The sequence below is a fragment of the Falco naumanni genome, chromosome 16 (genome assembly GCF_017639655.2).
Source record: "Falco naumanni isolate bFalNau1 chromosome 16, bFalNau1.pat, whole genome shotgun sequence".
Classification (NCBI taxonomy): Eukaryota; Metazoa; Chordata; class Aves; order Falconiformes; family Falconidae; genus Falco; species Falco naumanni.
Window position 1 is genome coordinate 3910917 of NC_054069.1, and position 15489 is coordinate 3926405.

General features: G+C 46.9%; 1 protein-coding gene across 5 annotated transcripts in view; it reads right to left on the reverse strand.

Annotated features, from left to right (window-relative positions):
- Positions 1–307: 307 nt before the first annotated feature.
- The window catches only part of APLP2 (amyloid beta precursor like protein 2), a 47657-nt gene continuing 32475 nt past the window's right edge, over positions 308–15489 (reverse strand). Inside the window, exons 7-18 of one of the 5 annotated variants that reach the window (XM_040615945.1) lie at positions 15060–15227; positions 12869–12984; positions 12430–12504; positions 11077–11235; positions 10528–10656; positions 8536–8635; positions 7816–7986; positions 7170–7205; positions 4220–4302; positions 3321–3395; positions 2711–2866; positions 308–1908 (exon numbers count right to left, since the gene is read on the reverse strand). In XM_040615945.1, the coding sequence (XP_040471879.1) occupies positions 1807–1908; positions 2711–2866; positions 3321–3395; positions 4220–4302; positions 7170–7205; positions 7816–7986; positions 8536–8635; positions 10528–10656; positions 11077–11235; positions 12430–12504; positions 12869–12984; positions 15060–15227 (1370 nt within the window). In that variant the 3' untranslated portion in view covers positions 308–1806. The remainder of the gene's footprint in view (positions 1909–2710; positions 2867–3320; positions 3396–4219; positions 4303–7169; positions 7206–7815; positions 7987–8535; positions 8636–10527; positions 10657–11076; positions 11236–12429; positions 12505–12868; positions 12985–15059; positions 15228–15489) is intronic. The other 4 variants (XM_040615946.1, XM_040615948.1, XM_040615947.1 and 1 more) reach the window with 4 other exon arrangements.

Consider the following 15489-nt stretch of genomic DNA (forward strand, 5'->3'; position numbering starts at 1 on the left):
CCAGCAGAGGACAAACCGCAGCCACAGCTCTAACTGACCTGCGCTCCAAGGGCTGCAGTGTGCGAGGGCACAGAGCTATTCAGGAGTCCCGGGCGCTGGCGTAGCATCGTGCCTCCTCCTCTCCGCAAAGGTCAGCAGGATCTGGGAATACCACAAAAGCCTCCGGGCACGGCTATATGTTCTCACCACCAGCACGTTCCTTCTGGCCGAAGCAGAGGTGGACAAAAAGGTCTCCGCAGGTTTGGCAAGGACACGGCGGGAGGAGCGAGAAACGAAGCCAGGCCGTGAATAAAGAGAAGAAACGCTCTGGAAGTTAAAGTGTTTATTGATGTGTTTAAACTTTGTACATTCCCCACAGACCACACTAAGGAGTTTGCAGGTAAATCTGTGCATAGTGGGAAGAGACACGGAAGGGGGAAGAAAAAAAATAAAGTCACAGGAAAAACAGAAAAAATACACCACAGGTTACCAGAACCTCCAGATTTAAAAAAGCCGTGAGCATTAACACCAACTATACAAGCATTACAAAGACATGATGGTGAGTGGAACAATACCCCTTTTGTTCTTCTGGGGGGCCTATGCATCCAAATTCCCTTAAAGCCGGCAGTACCCCTTTCCCAACTCATCCCTCTCTTCCCTCCCCAGTTCAAGCGAGCTCCGCGCTCACCAGCCACCAAGGTACTGATTATTGCAGTGATTTGTCATTTCTGGGCAACCACCCAAAGCCATGCCTGTGGCCCTACATCACCGAAAAAGAGATGCAAAGGCTCAAAAATCTGCCTCTCTTAACTACTTACCACGTTGGTGAGGCAGGAGAGCTGGGGAAAATTAGAAAGTAGTAGTAGCAAGAGGGGGCTGTTAATGCCAGGTGAGTACTGAAGGAAACCGGTTCAGAACGGAAGAATTAAATTCAATACCAGGAATTTCCAACTCTAGAGCAGAACTGAATCTGGAAGGGGAATGTGCAGACCCCAGTATGCACAAACCATGTTCTAACATTCCACTAGAATAACTATAAACAGAGATGCTAGAAGCCTTTTAACTCCTTGCCTCCAGGGAGTCTTGATTCCTAGAGCCCAAACTGCTAAGCAGCAGGGTGCACACCACTGGCATATGAGGATGGTTTTTTTTTCTTTTTTTTTTTTTTCTTTTTTTTTCTCTTTTTTTTTTTTTTCTCATTATAAGGACTTTTGTTAGTTACCATTCCCAATTGCTTCCTTGCTTATGCTGTCACAGATCCTATCCCTAAATTAATCTCTTTGCAACTCCCAGCGAAATTCACTTAATTAAAAAAAAAAAAAAAAAAAGAAAAAAGGAAAAAAAGAATACTGCTTTATATATAAAAGCCAAAATGACTGAAGAGCCACAACTGTCTCCTTTTTACAAGGTGGGCTGGTACAAATGACCCTCAATATACAGGTGGTCTATCAGAAATAAAAATCAACATTTCCCATTTTATATATATATAGAGCTTGTATCAGACAACAGTACAACGGAACTGGTATTTTTCAGATTATTTAAAAAAAAAAACCTACATCTCAGTCAAATATCTGCAATAGATCCATTTTTCCCATTTAAGGAGATTTATATATCATATTGTTATATTATCATTTCTTCACCCATTTAAAAGAATGGAAATTGCAACTCTACAGTAGTAATTATAGTCTTAATGATCCAGGAGTTCTGAATGTAAGATGAAGTCCTCTCGAAGCAACTGTTGGTCAGTAGTTGATCCAAACCGCTGGACCACTTTGGCCCTCCGCCCTGCGCCTCTTCCCCGTCAGGGCTGTCGTATCTTCATCTCTTCTATATCTGCATCTGCTCCAGGTATTTGTAAGTGGGGTTCTCGTAGCCATGGTTTTGCATCTTGCTCAGATGCCGCTCTTCTGGGGTAAGCATCGGGTCAACCTTTAGAAAGACCAGACCGTTACTGGTCAATGGAGGTACTCTGGCCTTGTTTCACAGTAACAAGTGCCAACAGACAAACGCTGGACAGACACCGTGGCAAGCAGTAAATGGGGGAAAAAAGGTAAAGCCACAAAAAATAGTTTGCTTAACAGAGTTCCTCGCCTGGGTGCTAACGCCTCCTGCCCGCCCCTGCCTCTTTGGGGACGTTCTCCACAAATCTCTAATTAAAGTTCACTAACGTTATAAATTTGGGACCTGCTTCTCTCATGACAGAGGTCGCTCTGCTTTCCCGCATCGGTCGGGCAAAGGGGAAGAGCAGCTTTCTCTGGACTCCATTGAGTCATCATTAGAAATGTGCGTGTTGGGAGCACAAGGAAGAAGGAGGAACCGCTCTTCAGCGTTCAGCCGACCGCACGGCCCTAACGGTTGTTATATTACTCAGGAGGACAAACTGCTGAAGATTGACTGACTGACTGACTCCCCCGCTAAGGATACCGCCTGAAAAGCTCATTCTCTGCTAAATCCTGCCCTGAGCCAGACAGGGAAGCCTAACTGAATTCCTGGTGATAAGCAAATACAACTGCGAAGTGACAGGTCCCAGCACGTCACGCCAATGATCGATGCCTGCATACTAATAAACCAGCAATGAAGATGGCAGCATCTGCAGAGTGAAGTCCCACCTAGCTAAGAGCAGAGCCACTGATGGCTTGGCAGCTACTGCCATCTTCACCCCCTACACACACCATGTGATTCGATGCTGACTATTTTCATCCTCTGTTATGGAGCAGGAGTTGTTTCTCACCTCCACAATTCCATGGCTGATGGTCCCATACTGCCTCTTCCTCAGCATCACCAAGCTGATGACTATAACAGTAGCTATGGCAACAGCAATCACCAACAGACCAATAAGGGCGCTGCTGCTGAAACTGAAGTCATCGCGAAGGGAGTTGTCATTATCCTGGAGGGAAGAAAACAACGGAGCAGGTAGAGGAAGAGCGATGCGGGAGATGCGCTGCGAAACGCAAACCTAAAAGGTGGCCACCACTAAGGTCTTCAGCCGTCTGTGGTATCGAGACCCAACTGATTACACTTAGCGTAAGTATTTCACCTCCAAGTCTTTCACCAAAGGATAACAAACACAAAATTCTTTTCCCTACTTAGGCATTCTGGACAGGCACCGACCCACACCGCTTTCCTATCCTGCAAAACACCTCTGCAACGGAAGAGCGCGGGTAGAATCTAACGCGTGTTTTCTGTTTACATCTTTATGCAGAGAGGCCCTGACACGTTGCGCTCCCCAGGACCTCCCAGAGCAGCGTCAAGGCACCAACCCCCCAATTCAGTAACAGACAGGAACCGAATGCCAGCTTTAGGACTTTGCTGATCACCAGACTCAGTAGCCACATACGTACCGGCTCGTCCACCAGCCCACCAACACGCTCCGCATTGAAAATCATTTCCTTCACATCAAGGGTTTCATCAATTACCTGAAAACAGTCACAAAAGCGTTTTATGAAAGGAGCCGTACAAAACAGGTGGGAGAAGGAATACGAAGAACGACAGAAGACCTTTAACAAATGCTAGCAAAGGCTCAGAACCACCCACCATCTCTCCCCTGCTCTCAACAGCGTGGGATGTTCTCTGACTTTGAAAGCCATCTGAGTTAGTACCACAACCATTTGGATGTCGAGCCTACCTCGAACTAAAGACCCAAGTGACACCCTAGGCCCTAGCCTCGGACACAGCATTTCTGGCATGTAAGATCCAACCTGTGGCTTTAAAACAGTTTTGAAAGGAAACTCTCAGAAGTCCACTTTTTTTTAAAAAAAAACGAACAGGGAACTGAGGCAAGGCGGCTGCCACTACAACCTAGTGAATTATTTACACTGTAGGCAAAGCTAATACCTGCTGGGTCACCTTTGGAAGAAGGCAAGGCCCTTCTGGCTACAAAAAATAGGTGGGGAGACAGATGGAACACACCAGCATTCGCCGTGTTCAGCTGGCAAGCTACCTTGCTAAAATAAAGGTGTATCAAAGGGGTCTCCACTTGGGAATGCAGTTGCTAAATCAGACAGCTCTCCGGCTCAGGCCACCGAAGATCTAGCTCTCCCTCCTTCCCTCACCCTCCCACCCTTCTGATGCTCATCAGTATTAAGAGCCTACAACAGTCAGAAAACTGACTCCCCCACACCATATGGATAATGAATACACCGACATTCCGTAAGCAGGAATGAGACACGGAAATAAGCCACTGCTGTTAATTAGTGTCCACAGCGGGCTTTGCTTTACAACGTAAAGGTGGAGAGCTCACCACATTTTCATCCACTTTGTTCTTGCTGTTAATCACTTTTTCTTCCGCGCCAATCAGCCCATCCAACTCCGTCATGCCAGAACCTGCACCAAAAGAGCAAGGCAGGGACCGTCAGCCAGCCCTCAGCAATGTTTAGGAAGGGTTACTACTCTTTGTAGAGCTGCCACGGCTAGCGTGTTTAACCGCACAGACCGCTGGTTATTAATCTGTCTTCATGCTGTTGTGTCAGAAGGGGAGCTCGTAAGCTACGCTACAGCGACAAGTGATCGGGGGCAGGGGGGGTCTGTTAATGAGGGGAAATGAGGTGGCAATGAGAGGAGCAGACAAGACTCACCAAAACCGGGCTGAAGTGTAAATCCAGAAATACCATACTGTTAAGCACTGCTGTTAGAAGGTCCAAGGCAACGTGTAATGCAAATTGTGAGCGCACAGTTCCTTTCTGCAAATGTCACCCCGGGTCACCAGCACCTCGGTGTGACCCCCACGACAGAACCGGCACGCGGGCAACGCTTTCAGCCGCACGGTCAGCATCACCCATTCTGCCGAAAGCAAGCGCATCAGCAAGTGCCTTGGGAATGAGAATTTCAAGGTCACCCAGCGTGGCTCTGTAATGAGCTGCTGTCCCGTATCTGGCACGAGCCCAGAAACAATAAATCCCAGGGCAAGGGAGGAGCAAAGAACTATGCTCGCCTTTGTACCACATCACTCATTTCTAAGCTGAAACTACCATAGGCTCAAGAGAAGAATATCAATTCACAGAAGGCGGCTGCTCTGCATAAACTGTTTTGATTTGAAGCGTTTATAAATAGATCAGATCAATAAGAGAAGAGTCTGATGCAAGATGCTCAGACCTAACACAACAGAGCCAGTCAGGAGAACGCCAGCTTTCCATTATCAGCAGGGACAGCGTAACGCCCTTCACAACACCTATGCCTCCCGAACGCGAAAGCAGGGGGACAGCAAAGCCCCAAACCGACAGCGGGGTCTCTCCAACGAGGAGCACAAGGCGGGGGAAATAGTACTACAGCGCTTAACACTTTGCCGGTGACTGCACACACCTCTCCGCAAGCTGCTGAGCTTGCAGGTTGCCTAAGACATTATATGCCAACGGCTGCTGAAATTGGCAGCACGTTCTTCGACGAGATGCAAGGAGAGGCTATAGCTGGCTCCAAGGCAAGTTTTTTACAGTGACAAGCTTTTACTGCCTGAAAATGCCAAGGAAACTAACGTTTCACTCCAGCTCCTCCCAAAAGAAGCATCTTGGGTTTTAGTGCATCCCCTTTTCCTGTACGGTTCTTTGGAGACAGTAATCATATTCCAGGCACGGCCAAGACTGCCAGTCTGACTTCTCACGGCTGCCGAAGCAGGTCATGTTATTGTGAAAGTCAATGATTGGGATTTTCTGGAGAGCCTGGCCACAAATGGTTTTTAGAGAACTACTGTGTCAGCTTTTGGCCTATGGCTGCTTTATTCGATTCTCAGGAGCTAACGTAGCATACTCTCCAGGGCTGGGAGTTCAGCTGCTGCACTGAGCTTTGCTACTTATCACAGAGTGCTGTACCAAATAACAGACCCAGTTCTACGTAGCTCAAAGGCACGCTTCAGTTTATATACTTCCCAGAGGAAAAAAACTACACACATACACAAAAAATCCTCCCGAACTTCCTAGCAGCCCTCATGAAGTTCAAGGAAAAGGGAAGAGAGGGAGCAAGTGCAGGATATAAGCTTTGTCTCCAAGTCACCAGCCACTCTTCCATTTAGCCAAAAGGGGAGAACCAGCTTATATTTACTGCCTGTAAGCCAACAAAGCAGTTGTCCAATTAAAACCAAACCAAAATCAAACTAAATGCTGTCCCAATTCTTTCCAGAGCAGCCAGTACGCTGAATTAGCTGTACGCTCTTCCACAAGAGGGATGAAGGTGACTTGCATTAGCAGAGAAACACCAATAATGAGAATCGTTTCAATCTATCCGGTCTTCACCACGTTACAAAACTATTTGTGTTCATATTGAATGGTTATTAGCAAAATCCTCTGCTCTCCTTTGAGATTCCACATGATGTGTTTGGAACCAAAGGCACAAGACTAAAATGACAGCTTTACTCCCCACCCATAGCACTTACTCCGCAGGCCTGCTCTCTCACTTTCAGAATTAGCCTTCCATTTCTACTTTGGGAACTGGATCTGCAGTAGCAGGTCACCCAGGCCCAATTTTTATCTGAGACCGTATCATTAACAAAGAAGTTAATTTAATGCCAGTATTTCCATGTCGCTCTAGAAGCCCAGGCAGCCCCTTTTTAGCCAGGCACTGAGTTACTGCAGAGTTAATAATGACCTAAAGGAGAACTGGATAATCACACAGGCTTTGCTAGTATGGAGTGATGCTACGTGTGAAAAGGTGATGCTGAGGAGACCACAAACACAAAGACAAAATCTCCTAATTTATCTGTCCCAGACTAGCTACACTCCGTAATATCTGCGAGGACATTTAGCCGGGAAACGCAGCCCCCGTCCGCTGCAGTGCTCTCGTTCCTAGTTTAGGGCAGCGAGGACAGATCCCACAGCAGGCAGAAGAGCCTCTAGACTATTCACCATCAGCACCACGAGGTTTATTTTGAGGAGCGTCGAACGTGAGTACGCGTGGAGAGATGCAAAGGACCACACAGCTGCAGACAGACTGCCAGCCCCCATTTCTTGAGGTCAAAGCTACTCCGTGCACCCTCAGACACCACGCCAGCCCGTCAGGGAGGAACACACACAATCAACTAGATGCTCAGACTAGATCATTTCTTCAACACTAGGTCTAAACAAGCAAAATCAGAAGTTACTGAACTAAATGAGAGCAGGGAAATGAAAATCAAGGTGAGTGTGAAACTAAAATGAAGCTATCAAACACACTGAGAAGGTAGGAGAGTGATCAAAAGCACTGTGAGGGAGCAGCTTAGAACCAACCTTTTTTCATTGGATGGTACAAATCCGGCTGAGGATCTAGCAGGAGGGAAAACAAAAACAAAAATAGCAGAGAAAGGAGATTAAGAGAGAAAGGAAAAAAGGCTTGCGCATGATTTCTGACTCAGACCCTGGGAAAAGCTTTTAGTCTACAGCTTTCTTTAAGCTCAGACTCTGTTCAAGCATTTTTAAAATTAATACACACACACACACACACCAGCTGTCAACACCCAATGATACCAAAAAATATGGATATATATTTTTTAAAAAATAAAGAGAATTCCTGCATCCCTTCAGCAGGTCACAGCACAAAGCCTTAACATCTCACATGAGAGCGTTTTGGTTAAAGACTGAAAATTAATTCCAGAGTCAAGCCACACAGCAAAAATTTAACGCTCCCTGTAAAATGGAAAGAGATAAAACAATTTTGCAAAGAGAAGAACTGGGGAAGTCAAGACAGCAGCCCAGTGCAAATTACCGGCTGCACCACCTCTTTCCAGCGTACTGAGGGATACTGCTGGGGTGATGGCTTTACTCTTAGATCACCCAAAGGGACGGAGCTTTACGTTCCACTGCGCTGAGCCTACGGGCTAAAGAAAAGCGCCTCTGTTGTGTAAAGCCGGTGAACCCAATTTTCAGTTCCACATACCTTCGCTTTCAGGCAAGGCTGGGAAGGTTTTCACCTGGAACGGACGGAAAGGTTTGCCCTCCAGGGGAATTTCTTCACTCTCCTCAGAGCTCACTCTGACATCCACCTGGGATTCAGAAATGGAGGATGTGAACTGATCCATATCTGCACGCTGCTCCTGAAGCAGCTCATCTGAAAGGAGTAAGAGGAAATATTACACAAACTGCATGAAGCCTGGCAGGGACAGAAAGGGGCAGATGGCTTGAACCTAGCTGAGGCAGGGCTGCAGGGGAACACTGCTCAGGGCTGCCAGGTTATCTTATCTTGCATGCTCTGAAGTCTCATCTCGAATTCTCAGTAAAGGCGTTGGCTAGAAATAGGTACAAATAAGGGCCAGGAGGTTTGATGTGGCAAGAGGTTTTGGCAAGATGGGATTAAATGATAAAGCGGGAAAGCATCTGCTTATTTTTAAGGATCTTTTTCACCTCCCCCTGAGAGACAGCTTCACTACTCAGAATATTGATGACTTTTTTTAAAGGGACAGTGGAAGTTCTTAAGAACAAACTCTTCAACTGGCTACATTGCAAAACCCCAAGACTATCTGCGCTGCTGTACCCAAGCACTTGTCGTTGAGGACATCCCCTCCAAGGAGCTAGCAAACCCTTTGGAGCCCACTTCACTCGATATAAAAGCTTGTGCTCCAACACGGTGGCACGGGAGCTGGCACACAGAGACACTCACCAATCTCATCTTGGATTTCTTCAGCCACATATGGCACCTTGTAGAGGAGAGACAAGCTTTGATTCATCCGCTCCTCGATCACACGGAGATGTGTCATCACCTGCGAATGTACAAGAGTGTGTGACTGCTACCAGTACTTCCCTCGTTTAATAAAATGTCTACTCCTGCTGGATCTGTCGTGATAGACAACAGAATGGGACATGGGTCCACCTCGTCCAGTTCTCTGACCGATGCTCTGCAACTTATCGCGCTTCATTGGAACTGGCCATTTGTACATGGCGCTCTCAGTATTTTGGGAAAGGCTGGGGGCGAGAGAGAGGATTCAGCTGACTCGTGCTGTATCCAGCTCTCCACGGGAAACACTGAAGCTGGTATTTCCCATTTGCCAGATACGGTCATAATTCATTTCCTGCAGCAGCTACAAGCAAGTGCTTTATTAAACGGATTATCATTCCTGACTACTAGAAAAGGTACACGCAAAGGGAGGGAACACCATTATTTATCAACTCTGGTTCTGGAACAAAGGTGCCTTTCAGAGCGAGGGTGGCATTACATTTGTCTTACACCCACTACACCCACTCACTGGCAACAGCATTCTCCCTTCGCTTCAGAAATAATTTCAAACTCGATGCAACCTCAGATCGCCCTTCCCTAGCGGATTAAATTCACCGGTGAAGTGAAGCCTGACCTGAAGAGGGTGCTGCATAATCAGGGATCACGCAGACCCAGAAAAACATTTACACAGATGGCCAAATATTGAAAAAAGCTAAGGAGTTTGAATGGACCTGTTTTACAGCCTGACGTGTACCTGACCTTTAAGAGCACGGATGAAAGCAATTTAATTTCACGTGTGGCAGCTTGTCAATCAAAGGAATCGATTGACGAGCTTGAAGTGCATCTGAAAACTAAAGGGAATGGAAATTGAACTGTACCACCCACATCCCTCGCATGTCAATTTGTTGACACTGCAGCCTTCAGAATGAATTAAGGACTGTTTAGGTTTTAGCTTAAGAATACAGTTCACACACTCCCTCCTGGGCTTTGGCAGCATCAGAACAAAGGGTCAGGGTAGACTGTGCTTGATATGCTAAGCCTTCTCTGAAAATGCTATCACATATTCCACATGGCAAGCCAGACATCAGCTTGTAAACACCACAGTTGTGACGGCTCTTCCTGAGGATGCGCAGCTTAACAAGAATCATAGAAAGCACTGGCAGAGAGACAGGAGTTGAAGGTACAACTGCTAGCACGCAGAACCACCACGAAACCCATGCGACCAGGCACTTCCAAGCATGAGGTTTGCTTCTGGAAAATCACTGCAGCACTACTCTGCACCCTCACCAGAGGCGACTGTAACAGACCCCAGTCCCTGTCTGACTCTTAAACCATGGTATTTCCATCTACTGGTTATACACAGCCAAGAAATAAAGCATTTTTTCTTGGTGCCTATTTCTTTTTTTAATTGTTGATCTAACAATTATGATCAAGTTGCTTGGCAAAGGTTACGTATTACGCTTTGGAAACAAGGCAGCAACTGTAGAGGCACAAGAGAATTCCCACAAACCCGAAACGGAGGCATCGTGAAGAACCAGCCTAATGCAAGGAACATAGAGAAGACGAGGTCCTGGAAGAAGCGAGGAAGTCTGATCCAAGGATCACAGAATCCCCAGCAAATAACTTCACGGGTGTCGGACAAAAGAAACACAAAAATGATCCCAAAGTACTTCTAAACCTCTAGACTCATCATTCTGACCGACAGTGACTCATGTATAAACCAGAGCTCCAATTTTTAACGCTAAGTACCAAGGGGAATGGTACAGACAGTTATCTGGTCACAGGCAATACTCACACAGAACGGGAGACCCCTGCGCACGTACGACAAGTTGCTATGGCACCCAGCAAACGAGTGCAAGGACTCGATGCATGGCTTGTAGAGTCTCCGACAGCCAGGACTGGGTAACAATGCCTCCCTTGATAGAAACATACTTATACCTGAGATTTCATCTGTGCAGCCTTTTCTGGGTCAACTGCCAGGACGTGCTGGTAATGGCGGATGGTGTGCAGACGGTCCTTGTTCTCAGCACGAACATAGCGCTTCAGAGCTTGCAGGATGCGGTGAGGCTGCGGGGTTTGAGAGGGGAAGAGTTCAAGTCCATTTGAAACAAATAAAATTCACAGCTGAAGTTCAGCACTTCAGAAGTGAGCCTGCTCTGTTACTGGCCAGATCAATCACTGCGTTAACCTCTTAGATACCTTCTTTTTAAATTAAGTTTGTTTGACTCACAACACTGTGCCTTAGGAATGCTAAACAAAGCGGAGGGGTGTTTTTAAGCAGGCAGAGAGTGAGTCAATTAGGACACCCACTGCTAGGTCTGCAGCACAAACTGCTGTGATGGAGAAAGCTTTACTGGGAACCTATTCCCAGCTTCTGCCCCGGCATGTCACAGGGAATCTTCTCACGAGCCATTCCCACCTTCCACCCTGCCCAGTACTACCCTACTGTAAAAATCCGTTGCAAAAATCCCTTGCAGAGAAACCCACCCGCGGTGGGTCAGCCTGGAGGGCAGCCAGGTAGTTCTCCAGAGCAATGCGACGGCGATCATTCAGCATGGCTTCCACACGAGCCAGGTGAGTTTCCACAAGCTGCTGCTTCTCACTTGCTGCTTCTTTCTCCAGAGATTTCACCATCGCCTGGAAGTGCTAGAACAAAGAAAGTACTCTGCATGAAATGCGCTGTATGCATCAGGGTCACCTATTCTCACTCACATATCTCCTCAGAACAAATGCAGCCCGTCACACTGCATGTCCTAGGCATTTACAGTAGGAGAGAAGGGCACTGAGAAGTGTTGACACAGATTTTATCTTTGCAAATTCCACAGCGACAATTTGCCTTCCAAACTTCCTTCACAAGCCATTTTAAAGGTCTGAAGAGGGTAAATGGCCTGGCAGATAAATCACCCTGGGGTTAGGAGATCCAGACCAACACAGTATTAATTCTTCCGCTCAACCCTGCAATATGGAAAAAGGATTGATCCCTTCAGCCCAGAGCCACTAATCTGAATTTGCAGAAGTTTACCATGGTATTGCATAGGGGACTTTCATCGGCGCGCCTTCGTATCAAATCTCTGTACGTTCTATTAGAAAGGTCATAACCTACATCTCCAAGAGAACCAGAGAAGACCATTCAGCGTTATTACGTTTCAACAGAGATGATGACAAACTCTTTTGGACTCGCACATATTTCCAAACAGTGGCTTACATTAGAAAAATGTAGAGAGAAAACTGTTCCAGGACAAAATCCAACCCAGGCTTAAAAGCTGGAGTCATTCACTTAGCTGTACATCGGTTTGAGGGACCTTCATATAGTTGTCTCTGTCAGAAGAGCCTGCCCCTAAACAATCCCATACTGAGAATATCCCTGATTAACTTCACAGTCTAACTGAACTCTCCTCATAAGGCAGAAGATTGGCATTTTGGCAGCAAACCAGTTTTATCTGCTAAGTGGTTTTCACAACGTCTGCCCAAAGAGGAACTGTGTGTCCAGAGTCAGGGCCAATCTGAACTGGGCTGCAAGGCCACTGGTTAGCGCAAAACAGGCCAAAGGTCTGCAGTTACCATTTGGCTCTGCTGTCGCTATGCTTGAGGGGTGAGATCTCTTCCTACTACTGGGTTTAGGAAAGGACCTGGCCCAGTATCGGATCATCTCCAGCTTTAAGAACAAAGCACGCACTTGAATCAAATCTCCTCTAAAAGGCAGCTGTTGACAGAACAGGAAAGCTGTACTTCCATCTCAGTCATCTTTTGGCTTGGAATATTACAATCTTTCATTTAGTTTACTGGGAAGAAGGCAGCCAAGCACCAGTAACTTTCCTCTTTAGGTCCTTCAACTCGTACCTGAATGAGAGTCTGCCTTTCTGCCTTGGGGAGATTTACAGCTTGGTGTTCTGCTTCCTCCCATTCCTTTTTCACCTGGACAAGAAAAGGACAGAACACGTCAACACAAGACAAATTTACATCTAATTTTTGCGAGCCCGTCTGCCTTCACAGGCAGATCCTTGCACAGCCTGTCTACAATTTGAAGGCACAACAGACCTGCTGTAGGGTTTAAACCTAGCACTTAAGCCCTCTGAGCAGCAAGCCAAGTGTCCCCAGGGATTCCTCCCTCCCAACACTCCAAAGAAATGAAATCTAATTGCCAAGAGCGTGGTCGTGTTGCCAGAAACACACAGAAGGCTGGCGACTGGAAAGGAAGTCAGTGCACCATCAATTTGTCCACAGAAACACGGGCAGCAGCCACGCAGCGCGGCACAAAAGGCTAAAGCTAGATGCTCACCCGGTCCATGCGGTTGTGGTGTCGGACCTCCAGCTGCTCCTTCGCCTTCTGGAAGCGGGCATGTTCGTTATCATCAGCAGGGGTTTCGAAGTAGACATCCACATCATCAGTTGGCACTGCAAAGAGAGGGTAAGGATAAGCGGAGGTTCGGAAACCTGTGGTCGTGGATTGCAAAGGGCAGGTAAGGAGAGGAACCTCCACGCCTGCATAATTAACAATCTGGCAGGCTGAGCCTGCTGAACAGCCACCTACCAAGAGTCCATTTTGGTATCTTTGAGCTGCCAATTTACTGCACAACATCAGTTAGTTACATCATCCCCAAAACACAGTAATGCACTGCGGCAACCAGCACCTGTTCGGTCTCCTCATTAGTTCTGAGATGAGCACTATTTGGCTCCAGCAGCAGAATTACTTGAATTGCAGAATAAAGAACTGGTTTTCTCTTCCCTTCCACGTTGGCTTTGGATAGCTTAAATGACATTTTGTGCATTAGCTGTTCACTGACAAGCCGGCTCCAGACATCATTAATATGATTAGGGAGCTTGACAATAAAACTGCACAAAATGCTGCCCAATATTTTAAACTTCAAACCTACCTTCCCTACCAGATGTACCATGCAGGACTACCAGGCAGCGATATAAGACAAGACAGCAACAGAAGGGCGCTCAGTGTGACAAACTGACTCATCCAATGAGCTGGACAGTTTGTATCTTTAAGACATTCAGATTCGACAAGGGGAGAAATAACAATTCAGAACTGATTTTTTTCAAGCACCTGCAAAATCCACAACAGGGGCTCTGTACTCCATACACCGCAGTTCAGGGAACATTGAACCAAGTTTCTGTGCTACAGTTTTAGAAGCTACACATCCCAGAGCCCTTTCTGAAACAATCTAGGGCAAGGAGGATGCACTCTGTCATTGCCCTTCAGCAAAGGGAGAGCAGAAAGGGAACGTTAAGGCAACCTTTCAACCATGAGTGATTTGGGTGGGAAGACCTCTCAGAGGCCACTGAAAGACAGCACGCTTCAGAAAAAAAAAATTTACCTGGCGCTTCAGAATGAATACAGGGCGAGAGTTTAGCACGCACCTGAATCCACCAACCCTCGCCCTAACTAGGGAAGGAGGAATGAAGATGGGGAAAGGATTACTGCATGAAATAACAGCAACATACAACACAGGCGTTACTCTTGTGTGCAAGGGGCAACGTCCAACCAGTACCGTATTCTGGGCCTGCTCATGGCATTTCTGAACCAGGCTTGGGACACAGAGAACTCTCTTTCCAGCCCCAAATCCCCCTGTAAGAGGACAAACTTTTGAACAAAAAGCTCCTGACATCCGCATCTTTTATTTCCCCACTTCAGTTAGATCAGCCCAACCTAAAGCACTTGCATGAAGCCCATTTTGTAAACAGGATTATGGCTGCATAGTCAGACTGCCAAGCCCCAGATAACACAAAAAGCCTTTCAAAAGGCTTTAATGGTAGCTGAAGTGGAAGTGCTGGAGTTCAACAATAAGATTAATAAGGAGGTTAAAATGTTTTTGGTAGTTTTATCATCTGACATAAAAGCCAGTTGAAATTGGTGCCAAAAACCTCAAGCTCTCAAAAACACAGGGATTGAATCATGATTCATATTTCAAACCCAGCTGAAAGCGGCAATCTGAATTCTATACTACTTCTCTGATAATTGCCCCAAACTAAAATAGCAAGAAAATGCCTACTGCCAGGAGAAGGGTGAGTAGCAGCTGACTTTTCAGGACCGACTGGTCAAACATATGCATGGTAACACGACTGGGGAAGAGCAAGTCTTTCTTCCGTGTATTTGGGAACAAACCCACATACGCAAACAGGCAAGCTATGTGTTTTCCCAGGCGGTTAGAGACAGCCCCCGGTCCCTGCTATAGGTCTGGAAGAGGATAACTACACCCTTAGCAAGAGCTGCAAGCCAACGGTGAGCACAGACAGCATACGCCGAGAGCCACTTTCCCCAGGAAAGTTCCCCCTGAAGACCTAGAGAAGCGGAGACAAGAGGAGACTGCTGCAAAAGGACAGACAGAACTGCTGCAGACACCAGAACCAAAAGGAGAAGCTACACACGTACCCTCTCTTCACCTAGGCAAGGAGGACGAGACACCAAACGCCAGACAGACAGTGGCTAGCTGCAAAAGGGCCAGCGGGAGGGCAGGACTTACTCATCTTTTTACACACAGCCATACAATACTCCTCTGACTCAAAATTGTTCCTGTTGCCTCCGCAGCCTCCATATATAAAGCGAATGCATTTTCTCTTGTTAGGATCGAAGTACCAACGAGGCATCACAGCCCGGCAGGGCCCTGTCATCGCCTCCTGCGAGCAGACAGCTGTGTGGAGACGGGTTAGAACATAAGCTAGTGAGGAGCACAGGCCTTGCAGAGCAACTTACACAACGCAGCGGCGACGGCTCTAGTTCTTCTTCTAGGGCACCAGCGCTGGCCTCAGCATCGCTACTTCACCAGCCAATGGGCTTTTGTCAGTTGGGGGGGGGGTGTGTGTGTGTGTGTTATTACATTGCAAAAGCACTGGTCACAAGGCTTGCCAGCGCTATTCACAGAGACTGAATATTCACGTGGTGTTCTGGAGCAA